The sequence below is a fragment of the Vulpes lagopus genome, chromosome 22, assembly GCF_018345385.1.
Source record: "Vulpes lagopus strain Blue_001 chromosome 22, ASM1834538v1, whole genome shotgun sequence".
Taxonomy (NCBI): Eukaryota; Metazoa; Chordata; class Mammalia; order Carnivora; family Canidae; genus Vulpes; species Vulpes lagopus.
In genome coordinates this window covers 10,148,366-10,169,060 of record NC_054845.1, presented here as the reverse complement: position 1 = coordinate 10,169,060, position 20,695 = coordinate 10,148,366, and the positions used below count along the sequence as shown (strand labels likewise).

The 20,695-nt window shown below is 39.2% G+C and overlaps 1 protein-coding gene across 1 annotated transcript in view; it reads left to right on the top strand.

The window, feature by feature from the left end:
* Positions 1–410: 410 nt before the first annotated feature.
* The window catches only part of ORC2 (origin recognition complex subunit 2), a 45,481-nt gene continuing 25,196 nt past the window's right edge, over positions 411–20,695 (top strand). The window contains exons 1-6 of the mRNA XM_041737502.1: positions 411–794; positions 4,189–4,269; positions 5,605–5,708; positions 6,162–6,305; positions 15,218–15,307; positions 20,458–20,547. Of these exons, the coding sequence (XP_041593436.1) occupies positions 5,612–5,708; positions 6,162–6,305; positions 15,218–15,307; positions 20,458–20,547 (421 nt within the window). The 5' untranslated portion in view covers positions 411–794; positions 4,189–4,269; positions 5,605–5,611. The remainder of the gene's footprint in view (positions 795–4,188; positions 4,270–5,604; positions 5,709–6,161; positions 6,306–15,217; positions 15,308–20,457; positions 20,548–20,695) is intronic.

The following is a 20,695-nucleotide window of genomic DNA, read 5'->3' as shown; positions in this document are numbered from 1 at the left end:
ATCCCTTTCTTCTTCATCAGCTCTTTGTGCATCTACTCGTTCCATGTTCCCAGTCTCTCCATCCGCTTCGCAGTCTGGTCCCATCTCCCTATTCAGCGCCCGCGCTCCAATTATCTGGTCTTCCTTCTTCCCTGTTCCAAACCCTTGAGATGTACGGAATCCTAACCTTTCACCCCAAATGAAATACATTTTAGAGAACAAAACACAAACGCAGATTCATTCCCATTATCTTTTTCCTCAAAAGAAAGTGCCTCGAGAGACTTATGAAGACTTTTCAAGATGGACTCAAAACACACCTGCCACATCTCGGCCAATTTCCCCAGGTGTAACCAACACTTCCTTCCCCCTCCCCCGGAAACGGAAGGAGGACAGGAAAGGCCCGGCGCTCAGGGTCTAGAGACGCGTTTTCCTCAGGTTCCTTGGTGGGCGGGGCCGGTAGGCCGAAGCCGATTGGCGGGCAGAGATGTCGCTCTAGGATGACTTCGCTTCCTATTGGCTTCCCCGGACTCCGCCCCCTGAGCAGGGCGGGAGATTCGGTGTGCGGCAGGCAGGCCTCCCATCCCCCCGCCCGCGGCCGGACTCCCCCCACCGCCCCCCCGGACTCTGCGAGCCTGCGGCCGCCTCTGACTGCTTCCCGGGGATTTGGTCCTGTCTGCCGGGGACCGGGCCGCCTTCCCCGCGGCGCCCAGGAGCGGGGTGCGGGGAGCGGGGAGCGGCGCCCGGCGGAGACCCCTTTGCGCGGTGGGACGACGCGCCAGCCCGCTTCCCTCTCCCGCTTCGCTGGGGTTTGTGAGGTGAGTCCGGGGGCGCCCAGCCCCGGTGGCCGAGCTGCGGGCCGCGTCTCGGAGAGGGCTTCCCCTCGGCGCCGCCGGCTGGGTCGCGGCCGCCGGCCCCCGCGGGCCCTGGGACCCCCGGCTGGCGGAGCGCGGCGACCGGCGGGCGGCGCGAGGCCCCGGCCGGAGTCCGTAAGGGTTCTCGCTGGGGCGAGAGGCTCCTCGGGGAACGCCGTTGGTCAGCCTCCCCCTCCAGCCAGTGATGGGCCTTCTGGGCGAGCGACGCGTCACCAACGCCTGTTTCTCGGCGTGAGGAGCCTCGTGCTTGTGAAGAGAAAACTGGAAATCGGTAACCGGCGTGTGGAGTGACCTGAGAGGAGCGGCACGGGGAGGGCTGAGGAAGAGACTCCCCAGGAGCTAGCACGGGAGCGAGAATCATGATGCCATCCCGCTAAGCCAGCAGTCACCCTGGGACAGTGGTTGTGCCGCGTGGATGAACCGGGCTCCTCCGGTGGCGCTTTTCAAGTGGAGAGGCTGTGGATGCGTGACTTCTCGCCTTACAACTGAAATCCCGATAAAAACCATTATACTTCCCCTAGTTAAGTTGCGATCCGAAGAAAAACCGCGTGGCCCCTACCCCCCTGGGTGTTGGCGCTGCCCGTGAAATAGGTGTCCCTCATCCATCATTCACTGAGCACCTTGACTGTCACATGAGACGTAGAGATGTGAGGTCTGCGTGCTCAAGGTGAAGGTTGAGGAAGCTGATGATAGGAAACATGTAATTACCATTCTCAGATGCCAAGCACAGGATCTCACTGAATCATCACAGTTTTGTCCAGAGTCACACAGGAGTGTGGAATTCAGATTAGAACCCAGGTTTATCTGTTATTAAAATTGGTGCTTAACTTTTTTTTAAAAAAGGATTGTTTTTTTTTTTTTTTTTTTTAAGATTTATTTATTCATGAGAGACACACAGAGGCAGAGAGAGAGGCAGAGACACAGGCAGAGGGGGAAGCAGGCTCCATGCTGGGAGCCTGATGTGGGACTTGATCCCACAGACTGCAGGATCACTCCCTGGGCGGAAGGCAGGCGCTAAACCACTGAGCCATCCAGGGATCCCCAAGTATTATGTTTTTTAAAATTGTAGCAAATCCTTTATTTGCTCTCAAAGGAGGAGGGTATGTTGCTGTTAATACTCTTGGTGCTGCTGTATTACCTGCCTTGCTGACTCCTTGAATCCACTTAAAAGTAAGCACCCAGAAACAGTGCCTTGAAGAGTAAATGGTCACTTAAAAAAAGGTATATTTTTATTGTGTAGTTGTCAAGTAGTGTTTTTCTTGTGTCTGTTTTGTTTTCCGGAAATTGTTGGAGAAGAAGGAAGGAAAGGTTTCTTTCAGCTTTGTAGAAGTGTCTTCAGTTTGGTGATTCTGTACTGTGTAATAAGATGCCTTCAAATCTGGAAAAAGAAATTAGATATAAGTGCATTCGGCTACAAACAAGATTTAGTTAGGGTGCCAATGTCCAGGCAGTTCTTACGTAAAATACCATAGGAAAATTGCAAAGGGCAATATTCAGTTGTCTGGAATTTCTGTTTTTAAATTTTCTTGAAAAATCTCTTCCTGAAGGACCACCGAACTTCTGCTAAAGAGAATCATGTAACTGAACGTTACTCCTTTTTCGCTTTGATGGCCCAGAGAGAGAATTCTTTGTATGATGTATTTTGTTTTCTTTATATTTTCCTAGGTCCAGACTTCCTATTAGTATTATAGTTTGTTATTTGTTTTATTGCATTTGCTTATTGTCACTACTTCAAATCCTTTGTAGAACATAGCTGCTTGTATTTTAAAGTGATAGATTAGGGCAGCCTTCAGCCCAGGGCCTGATCCTGGGGCCCCGGGATCGAGTCTTATGTCGGGCTCCCTGCATGGAGCCTGCTTCTCCTTCTGCCTGTGTCTCTGCCTCTCTCTCTCTCTCTCTCTCAAATAAATAAATAAATAAATAAATAAATAAATAAATAAAATCTTAAAAAAAAAATAGACTGAATCTGGCCATGCTCTTAAAAGTATGCTTGTTAGAACAAGGCATGTTTAGCTTAATGAACTGGAAATGTAGAGAAACTGTAGAAGTCTTTGGATGTTTGAACTTACCAGGTGGGAAAATGATTAGATATATTAGGAATACGGGTGCCTGGTGGCTCAGTCAATTAAGTATCTGTCTTTGGTTCAGGTCACGATCCCAGGGTCCTGGGACCAAGCCCTACATCATCTTCTCCCTCTTCTTGCTATTCCCCCTACTTGTGCTTGCTCTGTCAAATAAATACATAATTAAAAAAAAAAAATAGATATAAACAGTATCCAGAAGTCCGAACAAGGGTTTAAGATAATGGATTTGGGGGCACCTGGGTGGCTCAGTAGGTTCAGGATGTGATCTTAGGATCATGGGATCCAGCCTCCATTCCAGGTTTGCGCTCAGCAGGAAGTCTGCTGGATAATATCTCTCCCTCCCCCTCTCCCTCCTTCCTCCTCTTTCTCCCTCCTCCTCTGTCTCCCTCTCCCTTCACCCCTCCCCTGCCTCCCTCCCTCTCCCTCTCCTGACACCTCCTGTCTTTTTCTGCCTCTTCCCTCAATTCTTTATCTCTTGCTCTCTAAAATAAATAAGTAAATTAAAAAAAATTACAAATTTGTATTTAATGGCAAGAAAAGTGTGTGACAGAGTGATTAGGGTCTTTAGAATCAGTCAGACTTCGGTTTTAGCCCTAACACACTTTCTAGTTGTATAAATTTGCATGAGTAATTTAATAGTTAACCTCAATTTACTCCTATATGTATTGGGGGAAATATATATATTTTACCTGCCTCAAAGAATATGAGGACTTAATGATTTGCTATGCATAAAAGTACCCAATAGAGTGCCTGACAAGCAGCCCCTCGGAAAAGCTTTTATTTATACAGATATAAAGAAATCATGTTTCTTTATTATATAAAAATACCACGTAGATACATTAATTTTTTTCTCTACTACATTTGAATTCCCCATAATAGAAAGCAGTATCATGACTAGAAAGATGGCCCAAAGGAGTATATATTCTGCTAGCAATGGTCTTATAAATTATAGATGAAATATTATATTTATACACAAAGCATAAGCCGAAGAGGATTGTTATGAAGGTTAAATGAAAATATGTATAGAATATTCAAAACTGTGTTTAGCATATAGTAAATACTCCCATGGCCTCCTCTCTCCAGCCACTTGCTTCTGCGATTGAATCTTCTCAGTCTCTAGTACTCCTGGCCAAAATACTGATGGGTGTTTTGCCCTTTACTATGCCATCATAGTAACTTTGCAAGAACTGCATTTATTGATTTATCTTGTTTATTAAAACTCAGGAACTTGTTTGGTTGTTTTCATTTCCTAGAAGCCGACCTTGACCAAGTTCTTTTTCCAATTGAAGGTGACTCTGAATTTTCCAGCTGCAGAATGTGTAGGGCCTTTAAAGGTAAATGAAAATTAAGACAAGTCATTTAAATGTGCTAGTTTCAGGGGCACCTGCCTGGCTTATTCCGAAGAGCGTAGGACTCTTAATTTCAGGGTTTTTCCTAACTCTGGGAAACAAACTAGAGGTGGTGGAAGGGGAGGTGGGCGGGGGGTGGGGGTGGGGGTGACTGGGTGATGGGCTCTGAGGGGAGCACCTGATGGGATGAGCACTCGGTGTTATTCTATATGTTGGCAAATTGAACACCAATAAAAAAAAAATTCAGGGTCTTGAGTTTGAGCCCTATGTTGGGTGTAGAGATTATTTAAATAAAACTTAAAAAAAAATGTCATTAAAAAAAATCAGTGGGGGTTGCCTGGCTGGCTCAATTGGTAGAACATACCGCTCTTGATCTCAGGGTCATGAGTTCGACCTCACGTTGGTTATAGAGATTATAAATAAATAAGCTTTTTATTTTTTTTAAAGTGTGCTGGTTACGAAGGAAAACTTGACATTTAGTAAGTTATCTGCATGTGAATAACTGACTTATGAGTGACATAGCCTGCAGTTCCCATTATTAGTAGAAAAAACAAAAATAGGATTTATAGTAGAAGAGAGAAAAAATTCATTTTTTTGAGTAAACTGATTAGCTGGGAGCCAGTTGGAATCATCATTATTTAGTTTCAGGCCATTAGTATTTTAAGTTCCAAAACAAAATTTTTCAAACTAGGCAGAGTTGATCAAGTTTTTGCTTGCCAGATTCTGAAATCTGTTCAGTGAAGAACTGACTATAAAGTACTGTTTAGTTACCAGGATACGCAGAAAGCCATATTCATAACTGTAAAGTTGTTGGTATGCATACAATAATAGTAAAGGGAGGTGCTTGAGGATTATTTGATCCAGGTTTGGTATACCAATGAAATGCATAGACTTCCCCCACTAGAAGTAAACTATTTGTTTTTAGTGAATAGATACTACGAAACCATTATTCTTTGCTTGTCTGCTCCTTCTCTAAATTCATGTATTAACCACTCCTTTCTGGTAATGTTATCATTCTGTAGATTGGTTAGGGCTTTCTTTACAGGAAGAATTGTTTTCCTATTATTATATTTTAGTTGCGTTGATTGAATTTTGCTTTTTCCAACTCTCAGACACCTCCTGTCTTTTCCATTTTTCAGATAAAGAGTTGATTTACCTATGTTCAGAAACATAATACTAATATAATAATGCATAATATGTGTTTTATACTTAAGACTTATTAAAATGTCATACAAATGCATGTATTTGTTATGTGAATGTTTATTTGGCTGTTGATATCAATTTTTCATCACTTTTGAGTGCTTTATTGTTTTTGTTTAGATTGGCAATGATGAGTAAACTGGAATTAAAGGAAGACAGGATGCTGGAGGTTCAGTTTGTGGGAGATGATGATGTCCTTAATCACATTCTTGATAGAGAAGCAGGTACTGATTATATAATTGTAGAGATGTTTATGTGATGGTTACAGATTACTTCACTTTTAAAATATTTTAAACTATTTTGAAAATATAGCACAAAATATTTCATCTACTAAGACTAAATAAAAACTACTTTTTTAAGTTTATTCCAGTCAAATTTTTGAAAATTAAAAATAATAAAGCCTTATTTGATATGAAATGCTTAATAATAGGGGTAAGTGATAACTACCCATTGTAATTAAAATGTGTCGCCCCCCAAAATAATAAACTTTCAAGATTTTGCTTCAAACTATATAAAGTGTGGTGAAAAGTGGTGCATGTTTTCATCAAAAACACTGAATTTTTCCCCAGATTTTAAATAATGACAATTTAAGTAGTACAGTTTATTTACTTATTTAACTGTAATGTTTAGAAAGAATTTATGCCTGTCACATTGTAATTCTTTGGATGTTCTTACAGGAGCTAAATTAAAAAAGGAGAGAACTCAGCTTTTGGTCAACACAAAAAAAATAATAAAGAAGCCAGAATATGATTTGGAAGAAGATGACCAAGAAGTCTTAAAAGATCAGAACTATGTAGAAGTTTTAGGACGAGATATTCAAGGTATTTTGGTGGTTGGAGTTGGGGAAACTACACTTAAATTTCTGCTAGTAGCTGAAATTGCTTTGCAGGATACATAACCATAGTCTGGTAGGTTAGGCAGTGGCGAGCTATATTATTATTTTTTAATTGTAAACTACATGTAATATAAACTTTACCATCTTTAACACATTAAGTGTATACTTCACAGTTGTATATATTCATGATTCTGTGCTACTATCCCCACCATCCATCTCCAGAGCTGTTTTCATCAGGCATACTACATTATTATGTTCCTCATCAGAAAAGCATTTGCTTCAGGGTTTTATGTACAATTGGAAAGGTTGGAAAGGTTGGAAGCACTGAGTTTCCAATACAGTTTTTTTCTTTAGTTTTATTTTTTTCCCACAAGCAACCAGTCCTACACTCAATTATTTTTAGATTCTACAAACCAATCTAAAGTTATGTTTAAGATATTTATATGTTTAATTTGAAATAATTTCATAAAGCAAGTCACTTTGTTATGACTGTAATCTTTACAAAATTAGTTAGAAAGGGGAACTTGGGTGGTTCAGTCGGATAGGCATCTGACTCTTGATTTCAGCGTGGGTCATTTTCCCAGGTTCCTGGGATTGGGTACCATACTGGGCATGGAGTCTACTTGCAGTTCTCTCGCTCCCTCTCCTTCTGCCCTTCTCCCCGCTGCTTTACATACACACACATACACACACACACTCTCTCGCTCTCTCTCTCTTTAAAAAAGAAAAAAAAGAATAAGAAGGAAAATTCCAAGAAGTAATGTTGTTTCAACATTCGCATGCTGGTGTTGTGGTTTTTTTACACCTAAGCCAGATTCCTGCCAGATTATATTTATTTAAAATTGAAGTTGGAAAAATAAATAAATAAATAAAATAAAATAAAATTTAAGTTGACTTAAAAAAATAAGGGACGCCTGGGTGGCTCAGCGGTTGAGTGTCTGCCTTTGTCTCAGGGCGTGATCCTGGAGTTCCTGGATTGAATCTCACATCGGGCTCTCTCCAGGGAGCCTGCTTCTCCCTCTGCCTATGTCTCTACCTCTCTCTCTGTGTCTCTCATGAATAAATAAATAAAACCCTTAAAAAAATAATAAAATAAAGACCAGGGGCACCTGGGTGGTTCAGTCAGTTGAGCATCTGCCTTCAGCTTAGGTCATGATCCCAGGGATATGGGATCAAGCTGTATCAGGCTCCCTGCTCAGCGGGGAGTCTACTTCTCCCTCTCCCTCTGCTTTTCCCCTCTCCCTTCTCCATAGGGCTTGATCCCAAGACCCTGAGATAATCACCTGAATCAAAGTCAGATACTTAACTGACTGACTCATCCAGGCACTCCAGAACTTTGCATTCTTGACTCCTATTACGGTAGACCTAAGATTGAAAACAACATATTTGTCTTTAAATTGTTTTTTTTTTTTTTTAATTTTTTTAAATTTATTTATGATAGAGAGAGAGAGAGAGAGAGGCAGAGACACAGGCAGAGGGAGAAGCAGGCTCCATGCACCGGGAGCCCGATGTGGGATTCGATCCTGGGTCTCCAGGATCGTGCCCTGGGCCAAAGGCAAGCGCCAAACCACTGTGCCACCCAGGGATCCCTAAATTGTTTTTTTTTTAAGACTTTTTGTTTTTCAAAGATTTTATTTATTTCTGAGAGACACAGAGAGGGAGAAGCAGGCTCCACGCAGGGAGCCCGATGTGGGACTCAATCCTAGGACTCTAGGATCACTCCCAGAGCAGAAGGCAGACGCCCAACCACTGAGCCACCCAGGCATTCCAAGACTTACTTTTTATTTGAGAGAGAGAGCATGAGCAGGAGGGGCAGAGAGAGAGAGGAAGAGAGAATCTCAGGCAGACTCCCTGCTGAGCTCGGAGACCAACTCAGGTGTCTATCCCACAATCCAGAACCAGGACCAAGTTGGTGGGTCAACTAACTGTGCCACCCAGGCACCCCTAAATTTTTTTTTAAAGATATTTATTTATTTGAGAGAGTATAAAGAGAGAGCACAAGTAGGGTATGTGGAGAGGGAGAAGCAGGCCCCCCACAAAGCAGGGAGCTTTCTGTGGGGCTCGATCCCAGGACTCTGGGGTCACAACTTGAGCTGAAGGCAGATGCTCAACCAACTGAGCCACCCAGGTGGCCCTAAAATTTTTTTTCTTTTTAAGATTTTATTTATTTACTTGAGAGAGACGGCAAAAGGAAGGATGAGTTGGGGGAGTAGGGTACCAGGGATTGGGAAGAGGGACAGAAGCAGGCTCTCTACTGATCAGGGAGCTTGATGCAGGGGTTAGTCCCGGGACCTGAAGATCATGACCTGAGTCAAAGGCAGACACCTAATTAACTGAGCCACCAAGGCTCCCCAAAATTATTTTTTTCCCCCAAAAATACATATCTGTGAGGCACATGGCTGGCACATTCAGTAGAGCATGTGACTCTTTGATCTTGGGGTTGTAAGGTCAAGATCCACGTTAGATGTAGAAATTACTTTAAAAATTTAATTAATTTTTTTTAAAGATTTTATTTATTTTTCATGAGAGACGTACCGAAAGAGGCAGAGATACAGGCTGAGAGAGAAGCAGGCTCTCTTTAGGGAGCCTGATGCAGGACTCAATCCTAGGACCCCGGGATCACAACCTAAGCCAAAGGTGGACACAACCACTGAGCCACACAGGTGCCCCTAATTAAATCTTTTTAAAAAAAAGGGTAATACATATTTGTAATAAAAACTCAGTGCTTCCAAGCTTTGTCACATAGTAGCATTCACAGCAAATTATATTTGGAAGCATGCTGGAATAAATGGAGGAGAATGCTCCAGACCAGGACAGATGCCCTAGGGCTACTGACCTGTGTTCCTGCCCCTTCTGGAAGCCTTGTCTGGCGTCCTCAAAAGCCTGAGAGGATTATTACTCAGCACACCTGTAACCTATGTCTTTAATTTTGCACACTTACTGGGAAACTTTGCCTTAGAGCAGCGTTCTACAACCTGTTTTTTACTCTCATCCCCTAAAGAGCCTTTTTTTAGACAGTTTCTCCTAATTGCCCCCACTCACAAAATTTTAATACCACACGTATGTATCTGTTTACGTATCTGTTGCCCTTGTGAAGACCACAGACCAGTTTATAATATCTAGGATGTTTTCACATTCTCCCTCCTCCCACACCAAGAGCTAATTTTTAACCCATTAAGAGCAATATATTCCTGTTAAGAATGCATGCTTTAGAGAACATGGAACTGTTAACAGTTGGGTGTTAAGCACACACATAAGCTTGTGTTGACAGTCTCTAAGTCGAGGAAATAGAGCTGTTCATTTGGCTACGGGTATGTACAACAAATGAGGTTAAAACTTGCAGTTGAGTCTCACAGACATGACTCTTTCTGTTTTGATTTGTTTTTTCCTGTTTGCCAAAATGTGGATAGGGATAAAGAATGCTGTTCCAGTTAAGATATAAGGAGTTTTTTCTCCGTGTTTTCTTCAGAGAGAAAATGTGACATTTATTATAGTCTTTTTTAGATATGAACAATAAGTTCTGCCCGATCTTTTATTATAACAAAAAGCATATATGCATTATTTTTAAGACACAGAGGACATTTGGTAAAGAATCTTTAGGAATAATTAGAAAGCAGCCTTTCAACAAGGACCTCTTAATACTTTATTGATTAATCCCTTTACTTACTATCAAAGTGTAAGCTTCTGCTTATAATCAACACACATCTTGACATAACTGGCATAATTCTCATAGTCTATTAATCCATCTAATCTGGAGAACAATTATTGCATGGAAATGCTAGGTGATCTCAGCCTTAAATAGAAGATTTTTCCCAAAGATCTCCCAAAGCAAGTAGATAGGTGTCCTCAAGAGCAATTTGTCTTATTGATACTTCTCTTGAGCAATTGGTGTGTTTTTTTAGTCTTATAAACAGTATAATTCTATACTTGATTCTTTATAAGTTGAATGCTGGAAAATTATGTGACAAATATGTGGTCTATTTATAGTTTATTTAAAGATTTTATTTATTTGAGAGAGAGCGCATGCACACAAGTGGGGGAAGGGAGAGGGAGAAGCAGACTCCCCATAAGTGCAGAGCCTGGTTTGGTGCTTCATCCCAGGACTCTGAGATCATGACCTGAGCCCATCAGCCACTTAACTTACTGAGCTACCCAGGGCCCCATTCATAGTATATTTAATGTTGCCTTATTCACAGTTCCATTTTTGAACTTAAGGATTATGTCAGGTTTTTAATTGTGGTTAAATAAAATCTCTTTTTAAAAATTATGAGAGGAGTGCCTTGGTGGCTCAGTCAGTTAAGTGTTTGACTCCTAGTTTTGATTTAGGTCACGATCTCAGGGTTGTAGGAATGAGCCTTGCTTTGGGCTCAGTGTAGAGTTTGTGGGATTCTCTCTCTTCCTCCCCCATTCTGTCGATTTCTCTCTCTAAAATAAATCTTTAAAAAATAATGTGATAAACAATAAATAAAAATTGTAGTAAAATAAATGTTACATAAAATTTCCCATCTTAAAGTGTATAGTTCAGTGTTAAGTACGTTCACATTGGGATCCCTGGGTGGTGCAGCGGTTTAGTGCCTGCCTTTGGCCCAGGGCACGATCCTGGAGACCCGAGATCGAATCCCATGTCGGGCTCCCAGTGCATGGAGCCTGCTTCTCCCTCTGCCTGTGTCTCTGCCTCTCTCTCTCTCTCTCTGTGTGACTATCATAAATAAATAAAAATTAAAAAAAAAAAAAGTACGTTCACATTGTTTTGCAGTCAATCTCCAGAACTCTTCATTTTACAAAACTGAAATTCTACTCATTAAAAAACTCCCTAGCCCTTCTCCCCACAGCCCAACAAACACCATTCTATTTTCTCTCTGAATTTGACTATTCCAGGTACCTCATATATGTGTGACTGGCTTATTTTACTTAGTGTAATGTCCTCAAGGACACGTGCCTCATACATGTTTTGGCACGTGTCAGAATTTTCTTCCTTTTTGAGGCTAGATATTAGTGCATTGTATGTATATACCACGTTTTGTTTATCCATTCATCTGTCAATGAGCATTTGGGTGGCTTCAACCTTTTGGCTACTGTGAATAATACTGCTGTGGACATGGGTGTATAAGTATCTTTTTGAGACTGATTTGAATTCTTTTGGGTATATTCCCAGAAATGGAATTGCTGGATCATATGTGATTCTATTTTTAATTTTTTGAAGAACTGCCATGTTTTCCACAGCAGCTACACCAAATTACATTGCCATCAACAGTGCACAAGCATTCCAGTTTCTCTGCATGCTCACCAACACTTTTTTTTTTTTAATAGCCATCCTAATGGTTGTGAAATGGTAGTGCTATTTCTGTAATATTGCATTCAGATTTATAAATAACATAGTTGGCCTCTATTAGACTTGGATTGTTTCTAAATTTTTATTGTAACCAATGTAGTAGTGATTATCCTTGGACATAAATCTTTGTTTAGAAATCTTATTTCTTCAAAAGAGACTTCTAGTAGCAGAATTACTGGTAAAAGTCTCCTAACTTTATAAAGCATACATATTGCCAAATTGTTTCTAGAAAGATTATATCAACTAGTATTAAGATCTCTCATTGGCATTAAACAGTTTTTTCTTACATTTATTTAGACTTTATTCCCATTTTAATTTCTTCCGTAGTTTGTATAGTCATAGTTTTTTGGTTTAGTGCTTTTCAAGTAATTTAAAACCTATTCAAAAGTCTTTTTTTTTCTATTTAAAAGTTTTATATGTATTATAGTAAAACCTTCTTAGCCTTTGTGATTAGAACCATTGTTAGTCAATCAAAATGTCAGAACCAGAAAATCACAAAAAAACTACTATGCTCTAAATATTTTGAGTTATTATATATAAGCATGCATTATGCTTATTTTTTTATTATGCTTATTATTATATATGTATACGCATTTCACTTAGTAATAGGCATTTAAGGTTCCTCCACTTATATATATATATAAGCATGCACACACACCAGAGTCTTTTCTTTCATTAGAAGTTGCCTAGAGGTCAGTTGGTTGAAGAACAGCATCACCTTTTGATTTTGATGTTGGACATTGTTAGCATATCCATAATGCATCACCTGGGATTTCAGGTATCATTTCTCTCCATTAGATTGCACGTTTAAACACACTTTAAATGGAGTCTTGGTATAGTTACTGTTTTTTCAAATTTTTTCTTGAAATCTTTTATGGTTTCTCATCTATACCTAATATGAAACCATTCGTTTTAGTTAATAACTTTTATCAGATACTTCTAAACCATTTAATTTAGTTTACATAGAAACCACTCAGTATCTTTAAATATTTTGTCTCTGTGCCAGACATTTAAGTTCTATAAATAGAGGTTTGCCATAAACAGATTCATGCATACATGAAAATCAGATATATGAGAGAGGTAGCATTGAATATTGCTCAACTAAGGTTCAGTAAACAGCATTGGGACAGTTGGGTATCCTTATGAAGAAGAGAAATTGGATCTCTACCTCTGGTCATAAACAAATTAATTACCTTAATTTAAGACTTACATATGAGCAAATGTAAATGCTTTTACAAGAAAATATGAGAATATGGTTTTGACTTAATTATAGAAGAATTTCTTTAATCAAAAGATTGACATATTTAACTAATTATAATTAACGCTTCTCAAGAAGACAAACCACAGATCAGAAGAAAATATTTGCAAAAGACATTTTTTAAAGAAATGTTACTCAAAATACACAAAGACCTCTTAAAACTCACCAGTGAGAAAATGAATAACCTGATTTAAAAAAGAACAGAGGAACTGGACATCTCACCAAAGAAGATATACAGATGGCAAGTAAGCACATCAAAATCTACTAGCAATATATGTCATTAGGAAATTGCAGATTAAACAATAAGATATTATTTAACACCTATTAGAATGGCCAAAATGCAAAACATTGACAGCACCAAATGCTGGCAAATCTGTGGAACAACAGGAATTCTCATTTACTGCTGAGATTGCAAAATGAATGGTATAGCTCTTTGACAGTTTTGCAGTTTCTTAGAAACTAAACATATTCCTACCATATGGTATAGCAATAGTCCTGATGGTACTCACAGGTGTTGAAAATTTATGTCCACTCAAAAACCTGCACAAAGATGTTTATAGAAGCTTTGTTTATAATTTCCATGGCTTAGCAGCAACCAAAAAGTTCATGAAGAATAAGTTAATTGATATATCCATACAATGGAATTATTCAGCACTTTTTTAAAAAAGCTATCAAGACATGAAAAGATGTGGAGGAACCTTAAATGCATATTACTAAGTGAAAGAAGCCAATCTGAAAAGGCTACTGGCTATGATTCCAACTATATGGCATTCTAGGAAAGGCAAAACTTTGGAGACAGTGAAGAGAGAAGTGGTTGCCAGGCATCGGGATGGGAGGTATGAATAAGTAGAGTATATAGGAAATCTCTGTATCCTCTATTCAAGTTAGCTCTGAACCTAAAACTGCTTTTAAAACAAAGTCTTTGAAAAACAATTCAGTACTTCTCTTCCTCAAATGTCATCATAAAAATGAGAGAAGACAAGTCACAGAATGGAGAAGATATTTCTTCCTTGGAAATAAAAAACATGTAAAAAGATGTTCAGCCTCATTAGTGGTTAGGGAAAGGGAAATTAAAACAACTCTCCCGGGATCCCTGGGTGGCTCAACGGTTTGGCGCCTGCCTTTGGCCCAGGGCGTGATCCTGGAGACCCGGGATCGAATCCCACATCAGGCTCCCGGTGCATGGAGCCTGCTTCTTCCTCAGCCTGTGTCTCTGCCTCTCTCTCTCTGTGACTATCATAAATAAATTAAAAAAAAAAAAAAAAAAAAAAACTCTCCCCATAAGATTCATTTTACACCCACTTGATTAGCAAAGATTAAGGAGTTTTGATAATTCCAGGTATTAGTGCATATATAATGGGGACTCTTAAACAGTAAGGATAGTGAACACTGATTCAGGGAAAGTCTGGTACTGTTTTGTAATAACAGTAATAAACCCATTACATATTAACATATATTACATATGTTTAGATGAAAACTATTTCCAAAGAGAAATTAGTGAAGAAGTCATTGTTTCACATTTTTACAAATCTCTTTCATGTCTGACTTAGTAGAAGATGAATTTTCATATCTGCTTCACATATTCCATTAATCCACAGGGCGGTGCTGTCATCACACATCATGTAGTCTCTGGAATAGCTCACTATCCACTCTTGATTGAGAAAAAGTCAATGTCTAAGTGTTATTATTAAATAGTTTTGGCTTTAGCCACACTTTGAGAATTGCTGTGCCAGAGAGTAGGCTACTAGCCATGGGTATCTAGTATGTTGTAGGTAGCAGTTGTTATTTAAAGGGATGATTTTGGGATCCCTGGGTGGCGCAGCGGTTTGGCGCCTGCCTTTGGCCCAGGGCGCGATCCTGGAGACCCGGGATCGAATCCCACGTCGGGCTCCCGGTGCATGGAGCCTGCTTCTCCCTCTGCCTGTGTCTCTGCCTCTCTCTCTATCTCTCTGTGACTATCATAAATAAATAAAAATTAAAAAAAAAAATAAAGGGATGATTTTAAAGAAGGGAAATGAAATCATCTTGATCGAGAATGAGAGCTTCCACTATGTAACAACTATTTAAATCTCAGCCTCAAATAGCTCAATTGTACTTTGCATGTTTGCTTCAAGAAGAAAACATAATAGAGTTCCTTCTGTTTTCCCTCCTCAGGGGCAACACTATCATGTATATTCCTCTAGTCTGAAGAGGCTTTGGGGGGGGCGGGGCTTTGTATGTGTGTTTTAAGTTTTTAGTTAAGATTTTATCTTTTTTTCTGTTGATTTTGCTTATTTTTCTAAAATAAGCATTGGATTTTCTCTTTCAGAATCCTTGAAAAATGGCTCTGCTGCAGATGGTGGGAATAAAGTTTATTCTTTTCAGAATAGAAAACACTCTGAAAAGATGGCTAAATTAGGTATGTTGCTTTTTCTAAGGTGTATTTAACCACATGCCCCACAATTATGTTATTACATTCCTGAAAAGAATGAGGAGATGTCATTTTATCATGTTTTCAAGCATACATAAAGTCAGTGTTTCATCCTCAGATGTGTCTTCTATTCCCAGCTAGGTTTTAAGCCTCTCATAAGAATCCTGTCTTTGTCTTCTTCTCACGTGTAGCCTAGGTTCTGAACAAATTTTTAAGTATATGGGTTACTTAAGTCACAGATACTCTGAATTTATTGAATAAGAATTTTATACTATATATAGAATAATGTTTGTGTTATAGAAAACTATATAAAATTGTTACTAATGGACTCTTGTAACATTTTCTTACTCAATTTACCACTTACACTAATTATACATGAATTACTAATTTTTAGAAAACTAAACTAAAATGAATTACATGTAGCATTAAGATTAAACCGTCAATCCAATTAAAATTAAAATTCAGATTGCACTTTATTTGGGTCCTGTGGGGTGTGAAGGGTCAGATTTAAAAGCTTTGAGGAAGGGAAATAATATGTAAAAGCAGTTTGAAAATTAAGGAAGTCTAAGTATATAAGGTTCGGGAACACCAAGATGTTAAGAGCAAGGGAATAATAATTAGCTACCTGGTAAAATGTAACAGTTGTTTAATAGGGTTTTAGTCTATAATTATGGAATACCAACATATATTTCTGAAGTGGTATATTTTTATGCAGTCATTCTGGTTAACCAGGTAAGCATTCAAGATCAAGTGAAAAACTTCGGTGTTGAAATTGATGAGGAACATAGAAGAGTAATTATAAGACCTAAGTTATAGAACATAATAATATTTAATCATTTGCAAAGTTCAGTTTTTCTGAAAGGTATAGTATGAAATTTATTAATTTTGAAATTAATATGGTACGTATAATAATTTACATTAACTGATCTGTTTCTTAGTGTTTATAATCTCCTTGAAAGCTTTTGTTCTGTAAAAATGACTGCATTCTGTGTAGGATCTCTGAGAAACCAGAGAAGAAATGCTAAAACGATTATTAGGGAAAGTAGGACAAAGAACATTGGAGAAAGAGAACTCATAGTGAAGAGATGAGCCCCAGAGGAGTAATCAAGTAGAAATTCTCCAAGTAGATAATCAACATGCATATAAAAACCGTGATGTATGTCTTATATTGTATGGGCTGCAAGAAACTTAAGTATTGTTAGGTTGTGCATTTGTCTGGAAGCAGGAGACCTAGGTTCTTGTCTCACAGAGTTGAAAAATAAATCTTGGAGACAAAAGAGAGTGAGTGGGATCCCTGGGTGGTGCGGCGGTTTAGCACCTGCCTTTGGCCCAGGGCGCGATCCTGGAGACCCGGGATCGAATCCCACGTCAGGCTCCCAGTGCATGGAGCCTGCTTCTCCCTCTGCCTATATCTCTGCCTCTCTCTCTCTCTGTATGACTATCATAAATAAAAAAACAAAAACAAAAACAAACAAAAAAAAAACAAAAAAAACCAACCAAACAAAAGAGAGTGAGTATAGTGATAGAGTTTTATTAAGCAAAAATGCAGACAAAGCTCTTAGGAGTGAGATAGGTCCCAACAGGGTTGCCACTGAGGGCTTTTAGGGTTGGTCTTTGATTGAAGGCTAACCAGGGAACTTAAAACTTATTCTCTACTGACAGCATCTTTATGTAAGCAATAATACTTAGTGATAACTTAGTAATACTAGTGATAACACCTTTATTGGCTTACTTCTTTGTATTTCCTGTTGACCATAGGTGACTGTCATAAAAAAGATACCCCCCCACCCCCCGAACACCTAGAGCAGAGTGGTCTGATGTGTTCACTTATCTCTGGTTTGCTTACACCTCTGCATTTTTTGGGATTTCTGTGAGCCTGATCACATAGCCACCTATCTATCCCTCCTACCCAGCCCTGCCTGTCCCTTACTCATTATCATCATAAATGAAAGAAATATACAGTCATGAAAAGATGGTTTTCTGGATAATTTGAGACTGATCATATTTTCTAAAATCTATGTTTAGTTAGGACTTCTGTTTAGTTGTGATGCTTTTTAAAGAGTTTCTTTGACTTACTAAGTATTGTTGCTAATTGTGTTTGCATCTAATTGTATCAATGAAGTAGAAGGCCTTAGTATATTTTTTAAAGGTCTTATTTGAGAGAGAGCACCAGTACCTGCACACATGAGTGTCGGAGGGGCGGAGGGAGAAGCAGACTCCTCACTGAGCACAGAGCCTAATATAGGGCTTGATCCTGGGTGGCTGAGATCATGACCTGAGCCAAAGTCAGACACTTAATGAACTGATCCATCCCAGCACCACAGCCTTCGTGTTTTTAAAATAACTCTAATATGCCATAAATCATATATTACTGTGTATAAATGATTAGATATAATTGGGCTGACAAAGACATAGGACTAGAAATACACTCGGAGTTAGATTGGGAGGCTTTTAAAAATACGTGTCTGAGATGAACAAATGAATGCAAACAAAAGAACAAAGGTAGCAGTACCAAATAGAGGACAGTAAGGAGTTCAACGAACTTGTAGAAAGGGATGACTTTAGGGAAATTAAAAATAGATGGGTTGATAGGATAAAAAATATCCTAATGAGAAGGCAAACAAGATTTTAAAATTTTATTTTAAAATTTCTGATATAGGGATCCCTGGGTGGCGCAGCAGATTGGCGCCTGCCTTTGGCCCAGGGCGCGATCCTGGAGACCCGGGATCGAATCCCACGTCGGGCTCCCGGTGCATGGAGCCTGCTTCTCCCTCTGCCTGTGTCTCTGCCTCTCTCTCTCTCTCTCTCTGTGACTATCATAAATAAAAAGAAAAAAAAAAAAAAGATTTAAAAAAAAAAATAAAATTTCTGATATATTGCAGACCAATGTGTAAAATATAATACAAATGAAAAGCCACAGAATATATGCCTCAATTTTTTATTAGTAGATTCAACAGCCATACATGGATAATGTCTCATGTTCTTTTTCCCCTTTAATTCTTCCTTTTCCTTTCTTTTTCCTTTTGAGGTTTGTAGTTTATTTAAAAACAGAATTTTTCCATGTTTCAACATATAGACAAAATGATCCCAGGTAAATTACTTTGTGTTTACATGACTTTTTGTTGATGTGAAGTTTTTTTCCTGTCCTTTGGATCAGTAGCCTTTAATCCAAAGGTACTATATTCTTCTGGTATAAAGAGAAATGGAAGGCCTGATCTTCATGAATACTTAGAATGTTGCAGAGGAGACAGCAGAGAAGAAATGGAATAACTACCAACAGTAGCTGGGGGCCAGAATAATGTCATAGAACAACCCAAATGGAGGAATAATTTCAAAGAAAGATGAAAAAAAAAAAAAAAAAAAACTCCCAGTGAATGATACAGAAGACCAAGGAGGTTAGTTAAGAAAAAAGAGGGCAGTACTTTCATGGAAGCTGTCAGGAGTATTTTAGATCGATTTCAAGTTTGGAAGATAAAACTGTGAAACGGGTTAGGAAGAGTCTGAGTCAGTAAACTGGCTTTAACTAACACAAATTCAGCTATACTTTCTCCTTTACAAAAGATGGGGGGTGAGGTGCCTGGGTGGCTCAGATGGTTGGGCTTCTCCCTTCAGTTCAGGTCTTGATCTCTAGGTCCTGGGGTTAAACCCTGCCCCGGGCTCCAGTTCAGCAAGGAGTCTGCGTCTCCCTCTGCCTCTCTCCCTGCTTGTGTTCTGTCTGTCTCTCTCTCTAATGAATAAATAAACTCTTTTAAAAGGGGAGGGGACGGGCAGCCCTGGGTGGCTCAGCGGTTTAGCGCCGCCTACAGCCCAGGGCCTGATCCTGGAGACCCTGGATCAAATCCCATGTCAGGCTCCCTGCATGGAGCCTGCTTCTCCCTCTGCCTGTGTCTCTGCCTCTCTCTCCTCTCTGTATTCTCATGAATAAATAAATAAAATCTTTTAAAGTGGGGGGGACATAATTTGAATAGCATATAACTTTTTTCTCCATGAACAGTGTGCCTTTGTGTGTTAACTTAGGAAATGCAAATCTATTCCTTAGTTAGGCGCCATTCCACAGGCTTCTCACACTGTTGAGAAAGTATCTTTAAAGGTAAAGATTATAGTTTTCATTTAAAATTGCCCCCTTGTGTTTAGAAGCCAACTATTTAATCTGATGTTTAGTTGAAGAAACAGCCCTCTGTTCAGTGCTATATATTACATATTGTTCACACATATTACAGAGTTTTAGACACAAAATATACCACAGGTGATGGGAGATTTAAGAGTTTTTAAAGCATAATTTTAAATATACATAGCTTCCATTTGATTTTAGACCCTGTTTTCTGGCCATTCTTTCTTACCCCTAGTAAAGATATGCCTCAAGTATACTTATGATAAAGAAATGCAAAGAGTGTAAAATTGTGATGGATAGGAGAGGGAGAGAGAATGACAATTATAGAAACCAGTAAGGTGGGGGATCCCTGGGTGGCTCAACGGTTTGGCACCTGCCTTCGGTCCAGGGTGTGATCCTGGAGTCCTGGGATCAAGTCCCACGTTGGGCTCCCTGCATGGAGCCTGCTTCTTCCTCTGCCTGTGTCTTTGCCTCTCTCTCTCAGTCCGTGTCTCTCATGAATAAATAAATAGAATATTAAAAAAGAAAGAAACCAGTAAGGTCAAAACTGTTTATTTGTATTTTCTTGAAACACCTGTAGATAGTGAAAGAAGACTTAAGATGATTGGAATACAGCAAATAAAGATAAAAGAGGCAGTAGTACTCTTAATATGGGTAGATTTATTATCTTCCTGGTAACAGAGTAGGCAGGTTTCTTGTTTTTCGCTCCCCTAAGAATTTATGTAATTGAGGGGCACCTGGGTGGCTCAGTTGGTTAAGCGATGAGTCTTTATCTCGGCTCAGGTCTCATGGGTTGTGGGATTGAGCCCTATTTTGGGCTCTGTGTTCAGTTCGGTCTGCTTGAAGATTCTTTCCCTCTACCCTTTACCGCCCCCCACTAGCGTGTGCTCTCTCTCTAAAATAAGTCAATGAATCTTTATTTAAAAAAAAAAAAAAAAAGAATTTAAGTGAAATAAAGCTATTTCCCCCCTTTATGTGCTGTCATCCATTAAAGATTGTTTTTTATACTACTTTTGTCTGTTTACAGCTTCAGAACTAGCAAAAACACCAAGAAAAAATGTTTCGTTGAGTTTGAAGAATGATCCTGAAATTATGAACATTCCTCAGTGTAGCAAGGGTAAGATTTTACCTCAGTTCTTTGAATAGAGTTCTCATAGTTGCTTCAAGTTATGCTTCTTTTCCTTGTCTAAATGCATTAGTATATAATTCTTTTCTGTTGTGAAAATTCATTCAACAAAACGCAGTTCATACCCAGTTTGTGCCTT